Genomic DNA, 18,297 nt, shown 5'->3' with positions numbered 1-18,297 from the left:
AGAGGTGCCTGAGTGACTATTCATTTTTTTTACTCTCACAAAAATTTTATTTAGAACTTAACACAGGCCGTTATGTTCATTCTGAACATAAGGGAAACGTTTAGATATATATTTGTTCAATTTTTGCAGTGCAGCATGAGAGCTCTGGGACACAGAACTACAAAAAGGTTAAGCTATTTATTTACAGCTTTTTAGCTATTTAATTTTACTTCAAACAATCGGTAACACATTGTTGCGTGCTGGATAAATAATTATCATCATAATAATAACAACTAGAGAATGCGTTCCCTAAAGAAAATGCAGTGCGAAAGCTGATACGCGAATATTTTTAGCTGAAATCCTGTAATTGCTGAAATATTTGGGAAACTTGTTAAATTTAACTGACTTACACCGAATCATTCACCTGAAAGATGAAGTTCACACAGAAGAGAAGTTTCAAGGTTGGAAAGTAGCTGAACATCTTCAAAATACACATTAGTAAGTTTATTTGCCAAAGACACTGAGTAAATCGAATTTACGCCTGACCCCATGGGCCCCGACATAAACCTTGGAACGCATACTTTCATACTTCAGTTCTGTCCAAATAGGTTTTGAAGCTTTAGAGTAGCTTTTCAGAAATTAAAAGTACAGTAATTACACTGTATGGTGTAGTACAGTGTGTAAGATATTAAAACAAACAAACAAACAAAACCCGAAGCTCCTTTTAGCTGAAGGTCAAAACCTCTATATTTATTTTTATTTAAATATTACATAGACTGCGTGTGCTGACCGAACAGCCTTGGGCTGAAGAAATGCAGCACTTTACCTATTTTCAAGTATCATTACTTAACGGAGGCTCAAGGAGGAAGCCCCCTGGCAACGCTCCGGTGGAGCGGACACCGCCGTTGCAGTCGACTAACCCTTTTCCCTCGTCTCTGCCGGTACTATTCCCGAGAAACTGGGGCAGGAGTGCTGGAAGTGTGGGCTGCTGTGACACCTGAGGCGGGAGTGCCCGCTGATGGAGGTGCGACAGGTGTTCTGTGTCGCCAGTGTTCTGGATTAACTGGCGTCGTGAATTAACCGGTGACGGCCAAACAGATGTGTGGGCCGATGGTGATTTTCCGTTGGCAGATGAGCAGATGTTTTTTGTTGTTGTTGTTTGTTTTGTTTTGTTTCGTTTTTTTGTAGCGGTATATGAAAGGTGGAGGATTACAGCCGAGGAGGTTGGCTGCACCCTCCCCCTTCCTTGAGCAACGGTTCTGAAAGCAACCTTATCACAGATAAACAGAAGAAAATGGTATTGAGGTATCCGTATTGAGGTTAAAAGGAACGCGATTAGTCCCGTACTTCAGCTAGAATAAAAAACAAAACACAAAGCTGGAGTTATTCTGTGTCTTTACGCTGCGCAGGTGCCCCTTTCTTCTTCTTCTTCCTCCCCTATTCTCCCCCCCCCTTGCTACTTCAATCATGAAAGTGATCAATGTTCAGCTGATCGGCTTTTCTATCGCAAGTCCCGTCTCTCTTGTTTGTTTATCGCCCACTTTGCGATAAACAGTTTAGAATTATAATATTTCTGACTATCTGAGGCAAAATTTCGGGACCTTGTGAATCGGAATCAAATCAATTATTGAAATCAGAGCGGATACCCAGCCCTACCACCAACAAACCAGCAAATAAACACTAAATTTAATGAGGGCAAAATGAAGCTCTCTGAAGCATTTTGAAGCTTGTGTTAAAAAACGGGTCATTACCGCAAGATAAGATTCATGGCCTGCTCTTAAATGAGCTCTCCCTGTTGTGTAATTCTCTGAAGCCCCAGGCAACTAAATTGCATAAATTTTTTTAGAAGAGCTTGATCTTTCTTAACCCCTATTTGAGTTATATGTCTTGTTTATAAAACCTCACTTTTAATGATTTTCATGATCCCCCTTATCTCCTTCATTTTTGTTCCTTGCTCTTTATTTTGTTTATTTATAAACATGCACACACACACACACACACACACACACACACACACACACACACACACACACACACACACACACGTGTGTGTGTATTTTTCATCTATTGTGGCCCAATATCAGACAGAATTGTGAACTCCACTCTGTAGAGTGGGCAGTCTAATTAAGCGGTTCATTTTATTTTGTAGATTTAAGCTGCTCTTCATATTATTGGCCACCAGATGTCACCAGATTGCACTGTGTTGAAAAGCTTTCAGTAATGCACCGTTTTTCAACGCAAGCTTCAATTGTACGGAAGAGGATTAGGGCCACCAGAAAAAACGAAAAACGTAGACACGTCTTTTACATTTCTTTTCCAGAGCTCTGGGAAAAAAGTCAGAATCCTGAGAAAAAAGTCAGAATTCTGAGATTCAGACTTTTTTCTCAGGATTATGGAAAAAAAAAAAAGCGGTGCCCATTTTTTTCATGGCCCTGATCCTCTTCCATAGTAAACACCAGCATAGAAAAATCCAGCAGGCCTGTGTCTGTCCAACCAATCAGAGAGCTCCTTACATCCAACGGTGTGGCTAATTTACATTGCTAATCCCGGAGTTCATCCAATAGTTAACCTGTGAGCTAATCCGTGAGCAAACAGGAAAGGAAAATTGATTTTATAATGAATGGAATTATCATTTTAAATTGTGTTTAAAAAAACATTTTAAAAATCATTTTTTAAATTTGGAATTCAAAAATGGTCTTTGAAATGAGGTTTTTATTGAGACTTTAATTCTTTTGTGAAATTTATTTTCGATTTCAAGCATTTATTGGTGGAATAATAATTAATTTTGAAAAATGTATTTAAAAATAGTCTTTAAATAAAATGATTTAAAAAATGAATTCAAAAATGAATTTACAAATGGACAATTTATTCTACAATTCATTATTTTCTAACAGAATATTTATTTCGATACGTGCGGCTATTGTGGTTCTCCATAAATGCCAGGGAGGCTGAGGGGGCACGTGGAAGTCATTTGCCTAACAAATGCTCTTCCTTTCTTCAGTGACGCCGGGGAGTGGAAGAGAGAGGAGTGGAACCTGAGGTCCGCTGGAACGCTGGCCTAACTGAGAATGGATGCCGAACCAAAGAGCATTGTGTGCAGTAGAGCAAAAGTGAACAATCACCCGAGCATTGTGTGGGGTCTGGATCATTCACAATCAGTAACTAAGAATGACTTAATTATTTAGGGTATTATTATTATTATCATTATTATTGTGTTTTAGACTCTACAGATTATACAGAGGTCTCTCCCTCTGGGCTGTTTTAATATAATATATAATATAATATATACCACATGCTGTCAGGCTTCAAATTTATGCATTAGCCCCCTCCACAGTCCAGTGTTTTACATCTACAGAAGGAAAATAGAGATAAGCAGGCAAATAATATGAAAGGACATGACGATGCTGCAGGCTTTTTTTCTGATTCACCAGCTTTTATGCATCTTTTCACAGGAGTGACCTAAGGACAGCTGCAGCCTACACTTATTTACTTATATGATACTGTAAATAAAGTTTAGTGTAATGTAGCGCAAAATAGCATTTTCTTATAATTTAATAACCTGAAACCTGTATCAAGTGTTTCCATATTGACCGTTCTAGAATTCTGCATTCGTAAATCTGCAACAGACTTTAAAAACAGCTCATCTTTGCAAGAGAAACCATCGAGTTCAGAGTTTTACATTACGCAATTTTTAGAGAGTATTTGACAGTTTTTGTTCCCGACTGTGATACAACAACAACATTTACATAGAAGCAAGTAGAGGAATGTACAAACCCATCAGGGTATGTTACAGTTTTTGTTTTTACTGCATTTCAGCAGTTTAAAGAACTTGATGTAGTTTTAAAAGCTGATAAACTGAGAATCAGCTGAAGTAACAATGAGTAACTTCTTATTTCTTTGGCAGGTGTTGTTCAACACGCCCATTTGCAACACAGCTTTGAAGATCTGCTGGCATCTTCCAGGCTACAGGGCTTATGTAAGACCCACACCCATCGAAACCAAAACTGACATGAGTGACTGATATGAGATCATTTCTGAGGACCTGAGAGTGGTGGTGGTTTAAATGTCTCCTTTTTAGTTCCTTAGACTATAGCAGGAAAACAAAATCCTATCACACATCGCTGCTGAATATCTGGGGGATTTTTTGATGGAGAAGAGCAAACAGACATTCAGAGAGCAGTGAGTTACTGTGACACCTACAGACCATCCACCTCACACCTGATGAAGTGTAAATGCTAAGAGAAAACCTCTGTTTTGTTTTCTTTTGAAGGCTTTGGGACTTGGAGGATTTTGAGGAAAAAGAAGCCAAACCACTTCTGAAAAAAGTTTTTAAAAAACCATGTTCTGTGTTTTCGGCCAAAATTGACTGGCATTTGGAACTGTTCATTATTCATTTCACCTTGACTAAAGACCTAGTTCCAGCTGAAGACAAGCAACCCCAAACCATGATATTGCCTCCACCATGCTTCACCAAGGGTATGGTGCTCTTTTGGTGATCTAAACTGATTATGCAACTTATTATGAACTTGTGCAGTTTATGCAGGTTTATTCTACAATGGCAGATGGCTGCGTCTCCCTCAGCCTGGTTCTCCCGGAGGTTATATCCTGCACTTAAACTTTTGATATAAAGCACCCTCGGGCGGCTCCTGTTGTGATTTGGTTCCACATAAATAGAATTGAATTGAAAAATCAAATTAAATTGGTCACATTAAAGACGGGAAAACTTTTAAAATTATTTATTGTGGTCTCATTAATTTAAAATCACTCAATCTGGCATTTTTACAGAGGTAAATTACATTCATTTTTAGCCTGAATTATAAATATAACATACTTGCGCTATATAAATTAGATGTATGTTGTTCATATTTTCTTTCACATTTGTCATAAATATTATGAGTTGTCTTAATGAGGGAATTATTATTATACTTTAAAGAAGATAATGTAATTAAAAATGAATGCTATAGTAAATAGTACTTTTCTTCATTTTCTGTCTGAACATATATGAAACATTTAAAAAAGCACCACTGACAGGACAGATAGCATAGCAAATAAGAGTTAAGTTCTCTCATAGAAAACAAAATACACTACTATTTGTAACACTGAGGAGAAAACTGTTTGTTGGCGCCCAAGGCAAAAGTCAGGTTAAATAATTTCAGAGAAGAAAAATGTACTGAAAAAGAGTAGCAGTATGTGAACTAGCTAAAAATAATGAATTCAAATGTCAAAAAAGACAGAGAACCCTTGAGGGCTGACTGAAAACACTACAGTAAAGGGATGAGTGAGAAGAAACATTTGACTTGTAGTGATGCACTCCCATCACACAGGGTGGGGTGGGGTGGGGGTGGGATTCTGGAGTCTATCCCAGCTACCACAGGTAGCAGGCAGGGTACACCCTGGACAGGTCCAGGACCAATGAACCTAACCTCACTAATTGCATGTCTTTGGACTTGGGAGGAAGCTGTGGAGTACCCTGAGAGAACTGAAGCAAACACATGATCATATATTTGCTGCTTGCAAACATATTCAGTCTGTTTCTAATCAAATCAACAGAGTACACATTGCGATGATACTTTCAAACGCAGTCTAAGTTGGATGACCTATTTTCAAGTCTAAGAATGATTCAGAATGAATGATTACAGTTTTCCATATAGAAATGTCCACTCTACAGTGTTTAAGTGTCGACTCTTTAGTCATCAAACCCGATTCGATTTTTTGACGAACATTGTGCAAATTAAGTAAAGAATAATTTGTTGCAAAGTAGATATGAGGAGAAACATGTACAATGTTGTTTCAGTCTCCTTTTTTCAGTCTCCTAATCACATAAAGTCAGTCAATTTTACTCTACGTGATTAAAATAGCATTATTCAGTACAGACATAACAATCGCACTGCCATTCCATACACCTGGACAAAAAGCAAATAGGTAATAGAGTTGAGTTTCAGTTTTCGGATTCATACAAATCTACCTGAAGTTGAAGTATTTATTATTTTATCTGTTCATTGTTATCTTGCTATGCTTCAACCACAGCAACAGAAAGAGACAGACTTGTGTCTGATCGTAGAGAATGATCGTTGCTCTCTTAGTGGAATTGTTGCACAGAGGATGTAACATCTATGCAAAGCACTGAGATCTGTCGCTTGGTTAGGATTAAGCCCTCTCTCAGCTTGCAGGTTAGGAAAAGTGTCACTGGAGATATTCAAATACATCCCTCCACAGATGCTGATGAATTCTACAAAAACAAAGAACAGGTTGTTAAAAACACTTGAACTTCACCACTCATTCTATGAAATATCGTAGTATACAGTACAATGAAACGTCAGATTAGCATTGTGTGTCATATCATAGGCAAGTTTAGACCCTTTAATAATAGTAGTAATAGCTTTAAAAAATTATTATCTGGAATTGTCTATCTTTTTCTAACTTATCTTTTGATGACAGTACAGGATAGAATGAAAACAGGTTTTATGTCCAGTGTTGTTGATGTCATGATGTTACAGTGCGCTTTGTCATTAATAGCCTCAATAAGACTTTCAGTGTTGTGGGGGAAAAAAAGATGCAGAGATTTAAAGCACACTTTAATTGAAACATTGAAAAATTTCAAATTGTTCTGATGATGCCAGGGTAGACTTTAATGTTTAACAGTGTGTACTTATTCTGAAGTATTACCCAGAGGTTGATTTTAAACCGCTGTCTGTGTGGTTTTACACATAAAAATAACTACGTTTATACGAACACTATTTTGCATGAGCTAATGATTATATACATTAAACAAACACTCAGGCAGGACTCTCCCATCACCGAGAAGCTCGTCACCGCGCGTTGTCATGGCGACAAGCATCCCATCTTAAATTTTGTCTATAAAGGTGAATTCGGGGTTCGCGCACTGGTTTGTGTGCGGGTGCCGTGCTCGTGGCATCTTGCTCTTTTCTGACCGTCAGTAACCCATGCGGTCATGTCGAGCCTTCCTTCCATGTCGGCCGGCCCCTAGCACGCGCCACCTCCGCGAGTCCAATCATAACTCAAAGAATCCCCACCCTCTCCCTCCCAACCCGCCATCCAAGTCGTCCCCGTACAACAACACAGCGCGCGTGTCACTTCCGGACTGTGCAGCGCGCAGCATCAGCAGGCAGAGTGAGAGCCGATGGATGAACATATGAACGGAGACGTCACAGACAGAGCCTGAGCACAGACACACTGAAGACGTGTCGGCGATAAACTGACAGAAACATTTACCGGTAAGTTTCCCCGTCGTTTTGTGACGAGCACACAGGATGCTGTGGCACCGTCAAGCTACACTAAAAAATGAAGTCTACTCTGCAAGTAACAAACTTTATGAGTCTAAAAACAAAAACAGGTCTAAGGGGTTTATTAAATGATGTTGAATGTCACATGTTCTAAATATTTGGGAGCTAACTTAGAGGCCTACCAAAAAAAAAGAGCCAGTGACTGGGGGGATTTTATGTACTAAGTATTTTAAATAGCAGTTTTGCTATTAGCTTCCTGACTTGTTTCGTTGCAGGTAAGGATAAATAATGTCCATATTTATTGTTTTTATTGTTTGTTTGTTTTTTATTTTTCTTCTTAAATTAAATGTGGGCATTGCCTTCCATGTAAAGTGTTTTACTTTAGAATTTGAAACCGGAAGTGTAACTGACGGTAACTGGTTTGTGTTGAATGTTGCAGCTGGAACATCTGTGGCTCACTGCTGAGCCCACTGAACTGATAAAGTCATTGAAATTACACAACATGTTACATGTCTTTGGTCTCACTCTTAAGCCTTAATAAGGAATGATTCATGCCCCTTAAAATAATTTTGTAACATTTCTTCATGAGCTAATATAGGCCGGCTTATTACAGTCTTAATTTTTTTTTTGACGTGGAAACTTTTATAAATGTCCCTTTTCCATCTCTCCTTTGGTATTCACATTTACCCAATTACGAAAAGCAGACAAGTGGAGCACATTTTAAAAGAGCATTTGTTGTACTCAAAGGCCCAGAGCGGAAAGTGTGTCAACCTCACCACAATCCTTTCTCTAACACGTACAATCCCAACCTGCTGGCCACTTTTAGTTTCTATTTACACAGCTGAGGGGAACTGGCCTGTGGTGGCAGTTATCAAATGATGCAGGTCCTTTAGAGTGCTCCTGTACCTAGAGACAGAGACGCTGTTGTCTTGCAGGGAATGGTCTGATGTGATCAGAAAACCCACCACACACACACACACACACACACACACACACACACACATACATACACACACATACATACACACACACTCCTTCCTGCAAGCCAAGACACTATCTACTTCATTGTGCTGTTGTGCTGTTATAAAACACATCTGAAGCTGGGTATGGAGGGGAAATAAGGATTTTTATTTAAATTTACTGTCATTGTTCTGCTTCACTGTGAACACCTTCTAAATTTGATGTGATTAAAGGCTCTGTATCTGCTGTATTAACAGTTTTCGATCTATTGTAAGCGAGCTCATATCGGAGAAAGAAATAAGTTGTTGATTGGCATGCATGCCAACAGTTTGTGTCACCACAGAAGCAGAGTAAAGCTGCAGTCTGATCCGCATAATCCAAACAATTGTGTTTTGTGCTTTCACTCTTGTTGAAATCACACTTCATTTGTTTTGATTGTGTCATAATTTTAAATCTGATCCCTCAAACCAAACACAAACATACAAACTAACTTCATATCCTATTTCTTTTTACACACACACACACACACACACACACACACACACACACACACACACACAAAGTGTGACCCTCTAGCCTAGAGGTGCCCCTTTTCAGATTAGATTGACCCACACAGCAAACGGCTCAAGGATTATATTTGCTAACCCTGACCCCGATTGTTTCCGTTTGGTACATTGTTTCGCCACAATATCCTTGTTAAAGTTTCTGCAAGGCTTCGAGGCCGCCTGCATAGCTGAGTGGGTGTAAGCACTATGACGTGTGCACACAAAAGACCCCATTCACGCCATCTCCTGAGGAAGCAAAGATTCCCTCACGCACACACAGGCGCACACACAGGCGCACACACAGGCGCACACACATACCAGCTCACCCCACCACTACGTAGACCGTGCCACTATATTACTCAATTAATCCAGTGAGTGGAGGCTGCTTGCAGAGATCGCGCTGGTTGCATAAAGCTAAGCTAGCTACATGTTATGAATACCCATTCTTGAATGCAGGAGATTAGAGTCAGCCTTGTTATTGGTTCCAGTTTTGCAGTTTAGACTCTTGATCCTTTTTTTTGTGCAAAGACGTGTGTAAATCAGGCTGTATCTTTGGTTGTATCTTTTGAAAAGCCTCTTCTAAACCATCAGGAGGTCAAGATGCTGTCTTATAGTCAGCAAATGGCTATTTAGGGTAGTTAGTGATGTAGATCAGAAAAAAGTTCTCACCAGACCTCCTCAGAACCATCAATCTTTTCTTTATGGTAACTTGAGTATATTTAATGTAGCCAAGTGAAATCTGACCTCCATAATGTCAGTTATGAAGCCTATAAGCACATAGGTTTGGGGTGCGACGTGCTACTTTTTAAACTGCCTTATTTTTTCCAACATTTTTTAGCCTATATAATTTGTCCATGAAGATATCTTACATTACATTTTGAGGGCTGAAAAATTGAATTACATTTTATTTATATAGTGCCAAATCACAGCAACAGTTTCCTCGACACATTTGGGCAGTGCGAAAAATGCAGGTGGGCAGGTGGCTGGTCCTGAACAAGTTACAGCATTTCAAAGGTCTATTTCTTAGCTACATTTTGATACCAGGCTCATCTTCATCCTTCTGTGTCAAAATAAAATTTGTATTGTCTAATGTTTTTAATTTAATACGCTAAAGCTATCATATAAAAAATTAACTGATTCTGAAGGCGTCTAGTGGAACTCACTGTTTTTTTTGTAAAGGTAGTGAAGTTATCAGGTCCTCCTTTCACTGCCCTCGCACAAACTAACTAATGGTACCTGGTAACACACACAATAGCACTAACCACTGTTAAGTTTTAAATATTGTTCAAGTAGCAACAATGCTGGACATTGTGTGTATTCAGCCTTTGAAATGTGAGTATTACTCCTCTGTAAAGGTTCGTGAGGGAGAGTCTGCAAATGCAGGATGCAGAGCAACGTTAAATCGCAAGAGATGAACCTTTAATAGCTGAGATACACAAAGTCCAAAGGGCTTCAAAACCACAGCAGGATTCTAAAAAACAAAGAGAAAAAGAGGAACAAGTAAAGAGCAAATAGAGAACTGATAAGGAGAGGAGCAATACTGTTTAAACAGAGGTGAAAATGATCAGGCACAGGGGAATCTAATGAGCGCTAAGCAGCTGTCCACAAAGAAGCAAGGAAAATCTGTATAAACAAACAGAGACTTTTTATACCCCCCCTCCATCAAAATCCCCCCAAAAAACAGGAAGTACAGTGCTGTAAAAAAGTATTACCCCCTTCATGATTTCTTTTTATTTCATTATTTTCACACATACATGTTTCAGACACTAGAAAAAAAGCAGAAACGTGAGAAAGAATATCAATTACACATGAATTACATTGAACAACAGCTATGAAAGGTGCTTTCTAGGGCATAGTATGCAAACCTTCATGGTCATACTCTCACAATTTCTTTCCTCTGCTGACACTGTGTGTGAGAGAGAGATGAGAAGGGAAGAGATAAGCCAACAAGAAAAGCTTCCCAACAAATATTTATTGCTCCTATTTTAGTGACGGAAAGATGCCAACTGACCTCAAAGTCCTGACCAAAGCCAAAGCAGCTGAAGTCTGATACTGACTAGAGCTGTGAAGTTTAAAAGATGTCACTGTTTAGCAGTAAGGGATCTCTAAAGACATGATGGGGTGACATTGTGTTTTCTGGAGTAAAATTCAGTATGTCTGGGTCTATCCTGCTAAACTTTCTCAAATTTTTTAAATCTCTCTGTTAAATGTTCTCAATTTTTTAAAAATCCACTACAATAACAGCACTGTATCATTAGAACTAAACTAAATTAAAACATAAATCACTGGCCCTTTAACCTCTGCCATGGTATAAAATGTGTCAAACCCTCTGAATGAGTTGAAGCAAAGTGAAGGACAGAGTCACTGAGTTCAGAAGAAAAACAGATTTTAACTTTATTGCTTAATGGAAGTCAGGAGTCATTTTTAACAACTAGCAGAAGATAGTGGAAATTATTTGATTTTTTACTGGAGATCTAAGCCATCTGTTCCTTGTTGACACTGAGCAGCAGTGGAAGAAGTTGTAGTCTGCCAGCACCATGCCTTCCTGAATCTTTTTCCTCTTGTTTATAGGTTGTTTAGCACAGTGCCGCTCGTCCGTTGTCTGTATTTCCTTGAGCTCCACTTTGAGCAAAAGAAAAATGACAAGTGGGACAGTGGGGCCAACAAACGAACACTGAACAGTGATGGGGTAAAACTTGTGTTCCACCAGGGTACAGTTTTGGTAGGCTTTAGCATCCTGTGATGAAGCAGGGTGTCCTTGCTGGGTAACGAGACACCAGGAAGAACCACAGAGCTGCAGAGAAAGGAGTCCATGTCCCACAGGGAACAGATGGTAGTCTGGGAGAGCAGCGCTGGTAAAATCTTTGATTTATTTATGAGTCTCAAAGGGACACTTGTGAGATGAGTGTGTACAGGAGGAAGGTGGGCACAGTGTGTGTGTTTTTCAGCGGGCAATTTTTTGGAGAGGTGGGGGAACAATGTGAAGTGGCAAGATGAGCCTCTTCCTCCTATGAATAATAAATTACTGCTGCTAAAACGGACTGTTGTAGAGTGCGAATGTGCGCACACACGCGCACACACACACACACACACACACACAAGCTGTTTTGACAGACGGTGTTATTTTAGCTGCGCAGCTGCAAAGTCGGCCGATGGCCTGAATAGAAACATCAATATACATTATGGTTATTTGTCATAGTGGTGCCCGTAAATAACACCTTAAGAACCTTATTAACCCAGAAACTAAGAGATGTGTAATAACAAAAAAACCCCCATAATATAGCACAGAGCTGAGTAGCGAAAACAGCTTATCAATAAGTGTTAACTAGCCTAAAACCAAAGAGGGGGCTGATTCTCTGATCGTATAGTCTATGGATACAGTCTATGAAAACAGCTCACTTAAACTGTTGTACTTTACTGATAGGTTTATAGTCTCATCACTACTTTAATGTCTTGGTAAATATAACATCATGTTGTATCAACAAGTGGTTAAGTGGTTGCCAGTAGTGATGACAGTTTTAAGATAAGCATTTTTCCAGCTCAGTCACCACACCTAACAGCCAGATCGTCATATTATTCGGCTGTTGGGTATGGCTATCCTAGTAATCCACAGTAATTGTGATCTGGTGTCTGTGGTGTCTCAGAGTCGATGGGACATTCTTCTACAGCTTGGCATGACATTTAATTTACTTGAATCACTGTCATTATTAATACAGATGAAGACATTATAACTAAGTGTTTGGTTATACTGGGAACTAGTTTTATTTACCATTCCTGTTTCCTCACCCCAAATTTGAAATCATTATTTCTCTCATTACACACACTAAAAAGTCCAACTGTGAGAAAGTCAATGTTTAGTCAATGTATGTACAGTAGATACACAGACGTATGTAACACTGACAAAAGAAACTGTTTAATGTTGCTCATTCTCAACACTCTGTACTAAAACCAGTCAGTGAACTCCCAATTCTGTGCCTCTTTGATGGCAAATTTACATTCAGTTTTTGGCATATAGAGTCATGGTAAACATTAAAGTAAACTCTCTTTAAATTCTGAGGTTTTGTGTATCAGGACATGAAAAAAAATCTGGTCTTAAACTCAGATGAATGAAAACACATCCTGATTTCTTCTACAACTACATGCTTCAGATAATTTAAAAAATCCCATTGATAGGATAATGTAAGATTTCAGTCAATGCAGGCTTTTTAAATTGCAAAATAATCTCAACTCAAAATTCATTTATCTGTTTTGCTTTTTCCTTCATGGTGTGAAATAAACATTCATGCTGAACCTATTATTTTTTAGGTCATTGACCAGGTTCTGTATCTGCCTTGAAAATTAGATATTGGCACTTTATACTGTACCTAACTGGTACCTATTGGTAAGGCGTCTTTATATTGACATGATAATGTTGCCTAATTCCCTTCATGGATTATAGGGAACTACACTTACCAGGAAGTCTGTAAGATAACCTTAACGCTGATCTCTGTTCAGGACGCTGGATAGCTCCCAAACTCATCTTCTGTAGGTTACAGTTTCCGTCACCAAGTGCATATCTGTTCTGTCTGTGTGTGAAGAAGCTAGGGATGAGGTAAAATTTCAGAGATACGCACATACAATACAGTCACCTTTTACCCAGTGAAGTAGATGTGCGGTAGTCCCTCTATGCAAACCTCATCACATTCTCTCTAAATTTTACATCATGGAGTTTAACGGGTGGATTCTTGAGCTACAGCCTGTTCCCTGTTCTTATCTGCTCCTGACTTGGCTATCTCCTTCTGTCGAGTTGCTTGTATCCTGTCACACAGCCCACATGTAGACTTCCAGAAACCTCACAGTTAGTGTAGTTTATGTCTGTTATAGCTGACCTTTTTACTTTTTTCACTTCTTCCTACGTGTCCCCATCCTTTTTGATTTGTTTCTCCTTATATTTCCTCTCTGGTCTCCTTCCTCACCCCCTTCATCTGTCTGTGTTGTTTTGCTTTCTTCGACACTAACAGTGGCTGACGTTGACTGATGTGCTCTCTGCTTTGGCGTGAGTGCACTGGACACAGGAGTTGCAGGGTGGGGAAGGAACATTTGAGTAAGAGAGTCGGTGTGTCACACCATCACCTGCCAATAATACAATAACAAGCTTCTGCTTTACTATCAGCGAGAACATGTGAGACAGTGCTTTGTTTCAGTTTCAGAATGAATCTCCTGGAAAACCACAGGAGTGTTGTAGACACAAGCATAATTTTGAAACTAGTTTAAATTTTTCCTCTAATGCCATGTTATGGATATTTTTTAGGAGTATTGCAGAGCTGTGGGCATTCCATTAGCAGAAAGGGAGAATTGAGAAAGCAACAGAAGAAACAAGGGAGCAACTGAACCAGCACGAGCAGGCACTTCTTCCCCACTCTCTCCTCTCTGCTTGTCACAGCTCTGCTAAGATGAAGCTGAAAGAGGACCTGAACCCCATGCTGCTGCTCCTCTTCCACCTCATGGTGTGGATCTACACCGTCATCACCTTTCTACCTTCCTACCTCCTTAGCTGGGTGTCCAGACCTGACGGGAGCTTCTACGGCTCAGAGGAGGAGAGAGCCAAGAGAGCCAAAGCTCGTTCGGTCCTGGGACAACCAGAGGGACCATACCGAGCAGTGAGCTCCATGAAGAAGCTGGTCACATCTCTGCATCCAGGAGTGGACACACTGGATAAGATGTTCGAGTATGCAGCCATGAGGTTCCCCCACAGAGACTGCCTTGGGACAAGAGAGGTGATTAGCGAGGAAGATGAGCGACAAAGCAACGGGAAGGTGTTCAAGAAGGTAAAAAATGATATGGAAGTGAGGCAGTAAATGTTGTGTTGTAGTAGCAGTGTAGCTAAAAAAGGGCTATCCAACATTCTATTACAGGTACTTAAAGGACCACACACTTTTATCTATCCCTTAAGTATGCAGCTGCAACCAGCATTTAAAGTTAGGAAGTATGTCTACTTACAAATGGGGTAATAGAAATAGAATAAGAAGGAGCACAGAGAGTGATATTAAAAGTGGGGCTGAAACTGAAAGACTCACTATGGAGCTGCAAGGTGTGGGGTTGGAAGTTGCATCTAGAGCCGGAAGAACGGTGGAAAAAGGAAGGCTTGCGTTAGTTGAATCATACAAAGCTGCTCTAGAGTGCAAGAATAAAAATATTGATTTTGAAATAAGTAAAATGGGTACAATTTCAGGATTTGTCAGGAAATGTGAGACATAGTAGTCTTATGAAAGGTACCATCTATATAAAACACAAGTTTTATATATATCCAGTGGATGAATATTTACCATTTTTATTAATTTATTTCCCATGTGGGATAGCATAGAAGATACTAAATTACAACCCATAAACACCTGTGTGTGTAGCTCCATGTAGGAAAAGTGCATCGACAGTGGTTCAGTTATAATTCATATTTCCATAATGACTGTGGTATGGATCTGTGAACTGCATTAACACCCAGTGTGCAAACCTTTGATCTCATTTAAAGCTTGTTTAAACAAGCTTTGCCTCATTTCTTTATCTAGTGTGAGTTATGTTAGCAACGTGCCTGTTAAAGCAAAGCATTGAAATACATGGCACCTTTTCTTTAAATCTAACAGGCCCAGCTCTCAGCCCCAACCTCACATTTAAAAAAACATCTTTTATGTATTTAGGATGAATACCTGAAAACCAGCTACGCAGTGTAGCTTTTAATAAAAGTTACTCACTCTAGACTAAAAAGAGCTTTTGTTGTGAACTATTTTCATCTGTAGATTTGTTGTATCGGTGCATACTCAAAGCTCCAGGTAACTGTATGTGGAAATGTCTTGATATGTTGGAGCTCCTTTGTTCATTATATTGAAGGATCGTGTTATTCAAGTGCAACGCTGTGGCTCAATGGTGTATTTGTAAGACAATATTTTTAGATAGTTATCACTCAATGTATGGATTTCTATGGTGTTATATGAAAACATCACATCCATTGGATAATAAGCAAGAGATTGCATAGCCATATTGGACAGGGTGTCAGTCAGTCTAAGGAAGCCTCTGATAGGGACTGGGCAAAGAGCGGAAGGATTCTGAGATGTCAATCAATAGGCAAGCTGTCAAGGGTATAGCTTTCGGAAACTAATGAGGAAAAGAGGAGGCTAGACATTTTTCATATTCTAAAAAATAAAGTTTGTAAAATTCCAAATGTCTTCAAAATGTTCCTCTGTGACTTCTCTTGGCCTGCTGTCTAGACAAACCTCTTGTTAATGTTTAAAATGTTCAAAATCCACTTCCAGATGCTGCTACTCTTTCAGCTGACAGCTTGTTTGTCTACTAGACCACTTATTTCCTTCGACCTTGCAAATGTTAGGACAGAGGATAGAGTATGAATACGAAGTAGTAAAGTCAAAACAGTAAAAAAAAAAGTATTTGTTATCAATCCAGAATTAGTGTAAATTGGAGTAGAAAGAAAGGAGGAAGGCTTCTGCTTTCAAGATTTGTGGCTATATGTTTTCTTCTTCAGTGTGCCTGCACAGTTAGGTGTTTATGTTACTTGTGAATTACCTCATTAAACCCAGTGGCCTGATCCCTGTAATCCATTGAATCTCCACTGTTGAAACACTTATTGCTGCAAGAGTACATAATTAAGCTGTTTAGCTCCTAGCTATTGTTCCCAACCAGTGGAAAACAGCACCGTGTAGGCACTGTGGCTCTGTGTCCTTCTGCGTGTTTATGTGCACTGACATTTATTAACCATTAGGAGCCGGTATAAGCTCACTAATACATGTGCAGGAAGCTCTCTGATCATAATGTGTGAGTGGTGAAGAGAATATCCAGAAGCCTGTGCTTATCTTTCTCTCGTGCAGCTGATGACCGTGACATGCAGCAGCATGAGAATGACAGCAAGAGGAAGTACTTCTGTTTGGCAACAGTGGACAGTTGCTCCCTTTCCTGTGACTTCTTAATAAGAAACAGGCCAAGCATGTGACTGTGGGATGGGACACAGGAGCAGGGCTTTGCAACAGTTCAGTGGCTTTTTTAAAGAGATAATAGATTTGCATCATTTCATCTTTCAGTTTCTTACTATTCATCTTTTTCCTTGCTCTGTTCCATTAATAAAGCCCTTTATATTTGACAAAATGATAATAAAACCCATTAACACTTACACTTTGTCTTCATTGAGACTGGAAACAGTTTTCTCTTACTGACAGCAAGATCTTTCTGCGTCTTTCTCTGACCTCCCCTCTTTCCAACACCCCTGCAGGTATTTCTGGGCGAGTACCGCTGGCTCTCCTACAAGGACACCCTCACTGCAGCCACCCATCTGGGCAGTGGTCTGGCAGCGTTGGGGCAGCGGCCTAAAACCAACATCGCTATCTTCTGTGAGACACGAGCAGAATGGATAATAGCTGCCCAGGCTTGTTTCACATACAACTTCCCATGTAAGTCCAGGTTTCTCTGAGTACTTAAACATACAGCGAATATTGCATACATAATGCTAACACAAGGATAGAAACATCGATCTCTCTATACTACTATGCATCTTTTTGTTTCATATGGACTTTCCATTTGCCCTCCTTTACACGACAGTGGTCCCTCGTTTATCGCTGGTGTTACGTTCTAAAAAATAACCCGCAATAGGTGAAATCCACGAAGTAGTGAACTCTATTTTTTACAATTATTATAGATGTTGTAAGGCTGTAAAATCCCTCACTACACACTTTATACACTTTTCCCAGACAGGCATCGACATTTTCCACACGTTTCTCTCTTGTTTAAACACTCTCAAAGTTCTCTCAAAGAAAAATAAGTCCAGTATTATAGAATGAAACCAAAGATCAAACTGTTTTCAGGTCCAGAACATGGGAATAGAGCAGCTGCGAGAGAATTCAACATTAATGAATCAATGGTACGGAAGTAGAGGAAGCAAGAAGAATGAGTTGAGTAAAGTTTGACTTATCTGACTGTTTGGTTTCACTTAATGCGCCTTATAATCCTTTGACGTCGACACTGTTGTTTTTGTTTTCTTCTGCTACCGAAGATTTAAATTTGACAAGCTGGATGCATTCTGTACTGTACAGGAGACACGGCACAAGATTGATTGAAAATGGTCTACAGCCGATCAGGGTGCAGAACACAATGCGCTGTAAAAAAAATAATTAAAAAAATAAAAAATGCAAAATTGGTGAAAAATTGCACCAGAAAAAATCAGTGAAACAGCGAGGCTGTGAAAAGTGAACTGCGATATAGCGAGGCACCACTGTATACAGATGTGTAATGGAGAGGAGTGTGTGTCTGTGTGTCTTGTGTGTTATTTTGGGTCCTCTTGCCAGTGCAGCGCGAGCTGCTGTCAGGTACTGTTAGTTTTTCTTGGTGTTACATGTGACAAATGCTAACTGACATTCAGCCTACAATCCACCCTTATAGCAGTATGTCCAGAGCTGAAGTTAAGGCCTCCTCAGTTCAGTGTTACTTCAGAAGTAGGCGAGCCCAGATGTGGGACACAGGAGGCATCAGCTTAAAATTGCAAACCTAGTCAGGTACATAAAAACACAGGAAAGAGGCTATAGGTGAGAATCACC

At 39.6% G+C, this 18,297-nt stretch overlaps 1 protein-coding gene and 1 long non-coding RNA gene across 4 annotated transcripts in view; both read left to right on the top strand.

The window, feature by feature from the left end:
* Positions 1 to 804: 804 nt before the first annotated feature.
* Positions 805 to 4,692, top strand: LOC102081338 (uncharacterized). The gene is made up of 5 exons (XR_267456.3): positions 805 to 1,003; positions 2,981 to 3,137; positions 3,884 to 3,955; positions 4,058 to 4,158; positions 4,250 to 4,692. It is a non-coding gene; the product is annotated as an uncharacterized LOC102081338 (long non-coding RNA).
* Positions 4,693 to 6,847: 2,155 nt separating this feature from the next.
* The window catches only part of acsl3a (acyl-CoA synthetase long chain family member 3a), a 39,177-nt gene continuing 27,727 nt past the window's right edge, over positions 6,848 to 18,297 (top strand). Inside the window, exons 1-3 of one of the 3 annotated variants that reach the window (XM_025898418.1) lie at positions 6,848 to 7,214; positions 14,019 to 14,535; positions 16,980 to 17,157. In XM_025898418.1, the coding sequence (XP_025754203.1) occupies positions 14,161 to 14,535; positions 16,980 to 17,157 (553 nt within the window). In that variant the 5' untranslated portion in view covers positions 6,848 to 7,214; positions 14,019 to 14,160. The remainder of the gene's footprint in view (positions 7,215 to 14,018; positions 14,536 to 16,979; positions 17,158 to 18,297) is intronic. The other 2 variants (XM_025898417.1, XM_003456951.4) reach the window with 2 other exon arrangements.

Source organism: Oreochromis niloticus, linkage group LG14 (assembly GCF_001858045.2).
Source record: "Oreochromis niloticus isolate F11D_XX linkage group LG14, O_niloticus_UMD_NMBU, whole genome shotgun sequence".
NCBI classification, from domain to species: domain Eukaryota; kingdom Metazoa; phylum Chordata; class Actinopteri; order Cichliformes; family Cichlidae; genus Oreochromis; species Oreochromis niloticus.
Note: the sequence above shows the minus strand (reverse complement) of the source record. Positions and strands in the feature narration are given on the sequence as shown.